General features: G+C 56.0%; 2 protein-coding genes across 2 annotated transcripts in view; one reads left to right on the top strand and one right to left on the bottom strand.

The window, feature by feature from the left end:
* The window catches only part of ERFE (erythroferrone), a 1,672-nt gene extending 174 nt beyond the window's left edge, over positions 1 to 1,498 (top strand). Inside the window, exons 2-5 of the mRNA XM_009644502.2 lie at positions 53 to 161; positions 233 to 323; positions 444 to 522; positions 830 to 1,498. Coding sequence (XP_009642797.1) covers positions 53 to 161; positions 233 to 323; positions 444 to 522; positions 830 to 928 — 378 coding nt within the window. The 3' untranslated portion in view covers positions 929 to 1,498. The remainder of the gene's footprint in view (positions 1 to 52; positions 162 to 232; positions 324 to 443; positions 523 to 829) is intronic.
* A 2,798-nt stretch (positions 1,499 to 4,296) lies between these two features.
* LOC104131341 (ILK associated serine/threonine phosphatase) overlaps positions 4,297 to 9,859 on the bottom strand; it is a 15,562-nt gene continuing 9,999 nt past the window's right edge. Inside the window, exons 9-13 of the mRNA XM_035900068.1 lie at positions 9,191 to 9,278; positions 8,060 to 8,181; positions 6,202 to 6,321; positions 4,754 to 4,835; positions 4,297 to 4,550 (exon numbers count right to left, since the gene is read on the bottom strand). Of these exons, the coding sequence (XP_035755961.1) occupies positions 4,410 to 4,550; positions 4,754 to 4,835; positions 6,202 to 6,321; positions 8,060 to 8,181; positions 9,191 to 9,278 (553 nt within the window). The 3' untranslated portion in view covers positions 4,297 to 4,409. The remainder of the gene's footprint in view (positions 4,551 to 4,753; positions 4,836 to 6,201; positions 6,322 to 8,059; positions 8,182 to 9,190; positions 9,279 to 9,859) is intronic.

The raw sequence follows: 9,859 nt of genomic DNA, 5'->3' as shown, positions 1-9,859 counted from the left end.
CCACCCGGCGGCGGGGGCCCCTTCCCTAACCGAAGCCTTTCCCCGTCCGCAGCCGGAGAGGGAGGGGACGTTCCACCGCGGCTCGGGGCTGAACCTGACCAGTGGGCAGTACACGGCCCCGGTGGCGGGGTATTACGCCTTCACCGCCACGCTGCACATCGGTGAGCCCTTGGGCACCCCCACGGCCCCGCGGGGAGGTCCAGGACAGTTCTCACCCTCCCCTCTGTCCCAGTGCGCAGGGAGCAGCAGAGGAAGAGGCAGCCGTGCAGGGGAAATCGTCTGCGGGTGCTGATTTGCGTGCAGTCCCACTGCCAGCACAACAGGTAGGGCAGGGGAAAGCCAGGAGGGGAGAGGGACCCTGGGCAGGGGAGGGCAGAGGGGTCCAGCGTCCCCAGGGGAAGGAAGGACATGCTCACCCCAGCACCACCCTCCCTCTTCTGCAGCAATTTGGAGACTGTGTCCCGGCTGGAGAGCGCTGGTGACCTTTTCACCATCTCTGTCGCCGGAGTCCTCTACCTGCAGGTTAGTGGTGCCAGCTCTGCTCGGGACTGTGCTGGGCAGGAACAGCTCCAGGGCTGGGCATCGGGTCTGTTACTCAGCCCATCTCTGAGCCCAGAGGATGGACACTCCGGGCTGAGTCTCCTGGGTTACGGCAGCACACACCACGGCTGGGCTGCCCCAGTGCCTGCTGTCTCCCCCTTTTCCCAGAAGCAAGGGAGGGGTGAACAGCCCCTTGGGCTCTCAGCGTCTGCACATGGGGGGAGAGCTCTCTCCTTCACCCGGGGCCAGGGGAGGCGTCTCAGTCCCGTTAAGCCCCCTCTCTCTCCAGGCTGGGCAATATGCCTCTGTCTTCGTGGACAACGCTGCAGGCTCTCCCCTCACCGTTCAAAGTGGCTCCGATTTCAGCGCCGTTCTGCTGGGGGTGTGAAAAGGCACTAGGCAACACACAGGGAGCTGAACCTGCGGCCAGACCCTTACCCCTGCCAGCCACCATCGCCCCTCCCCTGCTCAGCACGGAGCCCAGGGATGAACTTTTGCTGCTGCAGGAGCTGCAGGCTGGTCCGGTACTGCTCATGCTGCAGAACCATCTTAAGCTGGACAAAAGATCGGGGAGGAAAGGACAACGACAACAACAACAATAAAGCAGCCTGACATGGAGCTAAAGGAGCTCACTTTTATCTGGAGGCTGGGGCTGGAAGTTTATCTCGGCAAATGCTGCTGTGGATGGTGGCAGCCAGCTCCTGCCTCCGCGGGGGCTCAGCTGGTGCCTGGGACGAAGCCCCACACCTCCCTTTTTTTTCTCTGCAGATTTCCCTGCCCAGCTCCTCGGCAGCCCAAACCAGATTATGTTTGTATCGCTTTAGCTTCCCTGCAGTGTATTAGCAGTGAATGTTGCTGGCAGGCACCAATGTCCTTCGCAGCTAATCTTCCAAGCAGAGCAATGTCCCGATAATGCTGCACACTTGATTAAAGCAGATTCCTGTCCCGTGCCTTCCCACACCAGGCGTTCCCTGCCCGTGGCACAGGGCCCAGGCTGTGGGCAGCGCAGATACGCCCCTTGCTTCGGCTCCGATAGTCGTCTGAGCCAAGGATGGGCGCAGAGCTACGTGCTGGGATGAGGGCTGCAGGAGAGGTACCCGGGCAGGGTGGGCGTGGGACAAGGGAGCTGCACGTTTTATTTCTTGGTAGCACGTAGCAGCGGGCGAACTGTGCCAGCACTGCCGTGAGATAGCCCGAACTGCGCCCAGCCCCTCCTCCCCCAGGGACACGCACACGTCGGTGGGGGAGGCAGCTTCCTCATGCCGGACCCCACGCCTGGGGCTCCTCTGGCCCTGCCCTGCAGCTTACGTCTCCTGAAGGAGCCTGGCGAAGCTCCATTGCCTCAGCCCTCCATGAGCAGGGGGGGTGTTGTGGATGGGGGTGGGGGGCTCTGGCTGTGCAGTCCGAACACTGACTTTTTCCCCAACAGAGCCTGGCTGTGAAGGGGAAGACGTGCTTTTTCCTGGCCGAGCGGGTGGGCAGCAGTGTCCTGGCAGAGTCAAGGCCTCTGCAGCTCTGCCCAGCCAAGGAGCTTGGCCCAGGCGGCACCTCCCAGCCACTGTGCATGACTGCGAGCTGAGGCCACCATCCCTTCCGCCCCGAGCCACCGGAGGAGGTACAGAGGGACTTGCTGTGGGAGAGCAGGGCTTGCAGAGCCGGTACGCTGCCCGCTGCCCACAAGGTATGAAGAGCCCAGTAACACAAGATCGAAAGAGTTGCAAGTCTGAGCTGCTGGTGGCTTGTTTAGGTGCTGGGAGGGGGCCTGAAGCCCAGCCCACCTGGCAGGACGGGAGCTGCAGGTACCCATTTCCCATGGGGTGCCAGAACTCCTCACAGTAGCAGGGTGCTGCTGAGCAATGAGGCAGGGAGTTTATTTTCCCGAAACTGCTTGCAGACCCCACCCTACCAGGAAATACAAGCAAACAGTTTTTTTGACTTCCCCTGAAGCTGGGGTTGAACCTCCCTTCCCAACCGGCATGCAAGCACGGTGGAAATGGCTCCCCAGCGCTTGCTTTTCCCCGTGCCCTGAAAAAGGGACAATTTCCATAAGATGGATCTTGTTATCCACTGCACCACAACAGCGCGTATTATGTTCCTAGCTGGAGGTTCAGTCCTCTCAATGCTCCTTCCAAAGGGGAGGAAAGAAGAGGCGCAAGGGGAGGGAGGGGGAGAAGGCAGGCAGAGAAGGTCAAGCTGATACTTCTCGCTCCAGCTCCTGCACTGGAATTAAGAGGGGCCTCCTGGAGGGAGCGGTGGAGAGACGGGCGCTCGGCTTAGCTCTCGCAGTACAGCATGCAGCTCTCCCCAGCACAGGGGCGGTGAAAAGCAGGGAGGGGAGAAGTCTCCCTTCTCACACTTTGCCCTTCCGAGATCTGCCGTCAGGGTTTCTTGTGCCATACACTGAATAAACTCTGCGCTGCTCTGTCTTGGCTCTCCAGACCCGGCTTCCAGGAGCACATGCAGCAGAGCATGTTGCTAACACAGGCGATTCCCTCTCCGCTCATCCCACAACACTACCTCACAGAGCCCGCAGGGATGGCTGGGTGCAGGGCGAGCTGGCAGAGGCAAGGGCTACCCAAACTACGTGCCGGAGGCTCGCTTACTTCCTCGGTGCTCTGCAGGAGCTGTGGAGAGCTCAGCCGAGCTCGCCTGACCGTTCACGTAAGCCCAGGAACTTTGGCTCCTGTAGCAGAAATAGATCAAAGACAGCCGAGCCACCCATCCCAAACAGCAGGATGGCTTTTGCATTTCAAGAAAGCCCAGGATCTGGGACACGCACACACACACCCCCCCAGAGCTCCAGGGAACACACGGAACAGCAGAGAGCCCTGTGCAGGACGGTGCACAGTGTGGCAGGCAGGACCACAGGACCTGCCCAGCCTCCCTTGGGGACTGTGCCTCTCGTGCAGAGCAAGGAGGCAGCACAGGAAACTGCTGCAGACCCACTGGAGGGGAGAGTTGGGAAATCTGGAGTTCAAGTGCTTTGGTAGCCTAATCCGTTTAACTTTCACTGTCATTTGGTCTTAGGCCAAGTTTTCTCTGGAAAACAGCACACTGACTCTGTGGCAACAGCTGGCAGAGGGATGGGGACAGGATGAGATAGCAGACACTGAATAGCAACAAGCACCTAAAACCCGAGATGCCTGCTCTTTGGGCAGCACACACAGCGCCTGCCCCTCTCTCCGCTGCCTGGCAGGCCACTTTGGTGAAAACACTTCCCCAATAAACGCCAGCAGCAACTCCACCACCCTCGCTGCATCAGCAACTGGAATAAAACCCCGACACTGTCTGCAAGCAGAGGGAAGGCCTGCTGCTGCTCTGCAAGTGCTGCATGCATCACCACAGCCTTGCGGCCTGGCCTCAGAACCAGAAGAGTTCCTCCCCAGCACAAAGAGGACAGCCCAAACCACACCCCAAGCCTGGGGTACCGCACTGCCCGTACAGCACAGCACAGCCCCACCGGGAGCTCCCACCGAGTCCCAGGAGGTCAGGGCTCTCCCAGGGCCTCACACGCAGCTCAGAGATGAACAGCAGAACTGCAGCGTTTGGACCAGGGGGCAGAGTCCATGCCCACCAACGCCCACCCTTGCCAGCACCTCTGCCAAATGGATTTATTTGGTTTGCCAAGGCCTTCACGGGGGATTGATAGGACAAGAGAGTTCTGCACAGGCTGACCCACTGTGGCAGCCGCTTAGAAAGCACCGCCAGCCAAGTCAGCTAAAACTATTAGAAAAAAACAAAACAACTTTATTTACACTGAAGAGCATCCAGCAGGACCCTCCCTCCCCCAGCCACACTTGCACACACACTGCCTCCTCCCTTCCCTCGCATCGCTGCAAGCTGGGGATCCTGCTGCTGCGCCCCATCTCTCAGTGCTCTATCCGGACCACCATGACGGTGACGTTGTCCGCTGACCCTCGCTGTACTGCCTTGTTGGCCAGTCTGCTACAGGCAGCTTCGTATCTAGCATCTGCCTCTAGCTTCCCTTCTCTCGTCTGGATGTTCTTGTCCTGTTGGGATGAGGAAAGACAACACTGATTGCTCCCAGCAAAGCAGGCAGGTGCAAGCACATGGTAATTTCCAAGCATGGGGAAGCAAAACAAACAAGGAGAGCCTCAGGTGGAAGGGCAGATGTGTAATTCTGCAAGTCAGAGTCATTCGTTTCATGCCCCCTGCACTGATAAACCCAGCCCCCACACTGCCTCCTCCTCACCTCCAGGCAGGACACAATGAAGTTCACAGCTTCCTCTGGTGTGAAGACTTTAAAGAGGCCATCACATGCTATTAGAATGAACCTGGAAACCAAGCAGAGATAGGTTCCAAGGCTGAATCTTTGGCTCCCCAGCTACAGAAAAATCCCTCCGAGCTATTTTATGAGCACCCACACTCCAATCCAAAGGGAAGGTGCCATAAAGCTCATCTGAAAATCCCTCAGAAGCACCAGAAGTCCCCCGGTGCTCCAGAACCAACCATTCACAGAGCTGAGGCATTTCAAAGTCCAGGCCAAAGAGCCAGGCAAGCAATGCCAGACCTTGATCAAGACATCCTGGCAGTCCTACCGACACCGCGCCATTAGGCAAGACCACATTCCCTGCTGGAAAGCTCCATTACTCCTCTAGGAACTGCTTTTTTCCTTTGAGTCCTTCTCACTTGTGTATTTTCCCTGTGAAGTAGCTAACACAAGGACATAGAGAAATACAGCCAGCTTAATACCTTACGTGCATCCCTTCAAATCCTTTACACTTCCACACTCCAGGGGTACGTGATCATTTAAATGGAAGTATTTGAAGAAAAGCAGGCAGCTTGACCCAGAAACAGAGACATAACCGTGATCAGAAAACTCTGCCACAAGGTACTGCCGCAGGCTGCAGAAGGCTGAGGGGACACAAAGCACGAGGCAAGGAGAGCTGCGTCCTAGCTCCCCACCTGGGGATGGGGGAGAGCCTGTCGTGCACGCCCTGCCCGCACAGGGACTGTATGAACCCAACCAGAGTCACCGGACAAGGAAAGCTGCAACTGTCACACAGAGGTGGCCAGCCTGCCAGAGCAGCACATGGCTCTGAAGACATCGTCTCAGAGCCTGATGCTCAGAATATCTTTAGAAATATTTTAGTGGATCACTTGAGATGGAACTCTAGCCCCAGAAAAAGCAGCAGTACTGGGTTACAGCCTCACCTCAGGGTGCCTGCAAGGCCATGAAAGCTCACAGCAATTTGTCGCTGCCAATCGTACGCTAGAAAAGCATTTAAAATCTTCAAATATCAGAGCTGAATGCAGTGGTATTTGTGGGCACCGTGGCTGCTAGAAACAACTCTTGGACAGGACAGGGAGCCAAGAATTCAAGCCTTAACCAACTGCTTGGACACTGGTGTGTAAACTTATTCATGACGGAAACCTAAGGCTTGTGCACGTCATCGCTGCTGTGGGGCCCCTTTCTCCAACAGGAGCCTGTCCCGGGATCTCAGCAGAGTGAGGCAGCAGCATTATCCTGCCATACAGATAAGGAACAGACGTCAGCAGTAAGAGATCCTCTGCTTCTGGGCAATCAGCCTGAAGCACCTCGGTGCTAGCAGCAGAGCCTACGGGGTCACACAGCTTGCGCTACTCCTGCTGGGCAGAGCTAGGATGCAGCCAGCCCCCCAGCGCATGGGCACGCTTTACCTGTCGTTGTGTGTCAGTTGGCAGCGTTTGATATCTGGCACAGAGATAACACCACAGCGCTTGTACTGGCCATCCCCGATGGAGCGGGAAACCTCCAGCACTCCTAAGACTCTTCCATCCCTGCCCAAAGAAAGAAAAGATTGAGAGCCCTCCCCACACAGACGCATCTCACTGTGCTGCCCGGTGGGGACACTCTTCACGGTGCATTCAGCTGCCTCGTACAAATCCCGAGCCACTGCCCCAGCCAGTTCAAATCTTCCCTTCAGAGTCCCCTTCCCTTGCTGAATGTTTGTGTGAAGTTTTGGGAAACAAGTGGAGATGGGGAGGAAGAAACGAAGTCAGGAGAACTCAAGGCTGTTTTCCATCTCCCTGCCCTAACTCAAGCCCCGCATAGCCTAGCAAGCCAGGGAAGTCAAGAGTTATGCTGAGCTGAACTCCTGGAGGTGGGAGCTTGCATTCACAGATTATTTTTTGGCAAGGCATCTCGCAAACTGCATTTCAACATAAGCACAGAGTGGTGGCAGGCAAGACCAGGCCTGAGCCAGCAGCCCCTCCTGTGCTCTATCAGGACACCAACCACTGCAGACTGGCTCACTTGGGGCAGTTCCAAGGAGCGAGAACCACAGCACTTTCTCCTGATCACTTGGTCTTTACTGACCCCTGACTGCAGCAACCAGTTCTGTGAACCTCAAGGTACAATCCTCCTTAGGAAGCAGTTTTGTTTGCTAAACTTAAATTAACTGAGTGCTGCTCCAAGAGAAGTGGCTTCCCACACTCCACCTTTCCAACAACCAAGCATCTTCTCCCCCAGGAGGCTCCTCTGTGCACTCTGGAAGGACACAAGCTCATTCACCTCACAGTCCAACCAGCCCGGCTCAAGATAAAAGCAAGAAGCAAGGCATGTCACAGAGAGGAGATCTGATGCTCACACGCTTTGCGACTTATCTCTTGGGTCCAAAATATTGGACTACAAGTAGTGGGAGAGGCTCCCAGGCAGCCGGAGAGATGTTCTGAAAAGAGCCAACAGACGCCAGCCTGTCTCTTTCCTGTGTGCAAAGATAGATCAGTGCTAAGCATAAGCAGCAGCATGTGCTCTCCAGAGATAAGGGGAACAAGGCCTTCCAGACACGATGGCAGGGCAGAACTGAGCCCACCCCTCCCCACCCCGGGGGGCATTCTGCCTCTGCAAGCGCTGGGATACGTCACCCGCACTAAGCTCTCTCTTGTGAGGATGCCATTAAATCAAGAAACAGCCTTCAGAGAAGGGAGAGAACCTAGCCAGGGAAATCAGACACAGCTGCCCAAACAGCCATGCACACCTACAGGCACAGGGACATTCTGGCTCCAGAAACCTCCCTCCTTCTGCAGGCTGTCTCCGCGCATCAGTAACCCCCAGGGGAGCGACACCAACTGACATCGAGGACTTCTCGTGCCCTCTCAAACCATTCCCCCCTTACAGAGCAAGGAAGGAGAGCTGATGCTGCAAGGAGGCAAGTTCTGCTCAATGCTGCAGCGTGCAGCAAGTGAAAACTTCAATCAAGTCCAGCTCTGTAGGTCAAGCTTAAGCAGGTCCATGCTTCCATCGGACTGTCAGGCTTTCACGCGGGTTCCTGCCTTTGCAGCACAGCACGCCACCGCCATCGTAAGCCCCTGGGAAACCAGCTCCCTTCAACCAGCTCGAGCCACTGAATCCTTACACATCTGGGGCACCAGTCTGCCTCCCACAGGCAGGAACAGATTCCCTCCGGGCTCTCCCTAGTGTGAACGCTGGGCTCGGGAAACTCCAGAAACTCAGTGCTCAGGCCCCAAGTTGGGCCAGGCTTTAAGATTTGCTCACTCACACCCCCCAGGCCCTTACCTGACATTTCCCCCAGCTTTCTGTATCCGCATACGCTCTTCATACTGGGTGGGGTTGTGCTCCTTACTGAGGCTTAAGGCTGCATGCTTCTGACTCTCTTCATTGTAACGACACAGAATCGCCTGTGCTGACAAAAGACCCTCGTGAGTAAATAACAACAAAACTGCAGCAACAAGAACTCCTTGAGAGAGGGCTGCAAGTTGTGGTGGATGGGGCTGCATCTGGCTGCGACCAGTGACCAGCCGTGTTCCTCAGGGCTCTGTCCTAGGGCCAGTGCTGTTCAATATTTGTATCAGTGGCCTGGGTACAGAAGTTGAATGCACTGTTAGTGAGTTTGCTGACAATACCAAACTGGGAGGTGCTGGTGACGCTCTGGAGGGACAAGAGGCCTTGCAGAGGGATCTGGATAGGTTGGAGCATGGGGCAATCATCAATGGCGGGAAATTTAATCCAAGTATTGGATTCTGTGCCTGGCATGGAGTAAGGCCGGGTACAAGTATGAATGGGGAGAGGAGTGGGCGGAGAGCAGCCCTGCAGGAAAGGAGGCTGAGGGGCGACCTCATTGCTGTCTGCAGCTTCTTGAGGAGGGGACCTGGAGAGGGAGGTGCTGAGCTCTCCTCCCTGGGATCCAGCGATAGGACGCATGGGAATGGCTCAAAGCTGCGCCAGGGGAGGTTCAGACTAGACACAAGGAAGCATTTCTTTACAAAGACGGTGGTCAAACCCTAGAACAGGCTTCCTGGAGAGGGGGTCGATGCCCCAAGCCTGTCAGTGTTTAAGAGGCATTTGGACAATGCACTTACCATGCTCTAACTTTTGGTCAGTCCTGAAGTGGGCAGGCAGTTGGACTAGGAGATCATTGTAGGTCCCTCCCAACTGAAATATTCTACTCTATTCTAGATACTGAGAGAGATTTAGCACCACCAAGAGAGAGCTACCACACACAGCTGCTTTACACTATGGGAGACAACACAGAAGTACCCTGCACCTACCCAAAACAAGACACTTCGTAGGAACAGCTGGGAAGCTCATGGCAACTGGGACATCCCACACAAACACCTTGCCCTTCAGGGCGAAAAAAGCTCTCAGAGGAATCGAGACACCAACAGTGGGCTTCTCCATTCTGCTTACCCGGCTGTCCCCAAGATTGGCTATGTAGAGAATATTGTCGACAGCGAGGACACAGGTAGCTGTAGAGCCATCCTTCCATGCTGGCTTCCTGAAGGGAACAAAAATTACATTAAAGGGGGGAAGACGATGTTTAAGAAGTTGGTCACACACTGCTCCTGGGGACTCAAGGAAGCGTCACGGGCCAACGCGCAGCAGTTGGCTAGCACAAGCCCCCACTGTTGGTGGTAAATAGTGAGCTGGACAAGGACAGAGGAGCTGCAGACTGGTTCAAATACTGCCAGCCATGCTCCCCACATGAACCCTTCCTTGCACTCAGCTCCCAGGAAAGCTCATCCATGGCTGCGACAGGCTCAGCCCTGACAGCTGCCCAGAAGGTACAGCATCCTGAGCACACAAGCACCCCCAGCTCCTCATCGGGAGGTTCCTTCTCTGCCGCGCAGCAAAGGCACAGCCAGGGCTGCAGCCAAGTTACCTTCCTTTTCACTTCCATTTCCCTTCTTTCCCCACAGTACCCTGCCCATCTGCCTCAGTCCTCACCACCCCACCTCAGCACACTACTTGTGCAGTCACTCTCCTGACATTTCACTTGCTGTAGTTAAGGCTGGATCTCTAGAGCTCTAGGTAAAACAAGAAGAGTTTCTTAGATTACAGCTGCCAGGCTTCTTCTCC

This window comes from Egretta garzetta, unplaced genomic scaffold (genome assembly GCF_000687185.1).
Source record: "Egretta garzetta isolate BGI_Z169 unplaced genomic scaffold, ASM68718v1 scaffold448, whole genome shotgun sequence".
Taxonomy (NCBI): Eukaryota; Metazoa; Chordata; class Aves; order Pelecaniformes; family Ardeidae; genus Egretta; species Egretta garzetta.
Note: the sequence above shows the minus strand (reverse complement) of the source record. Positions and strands in the feature narration are given on the sequence as shown.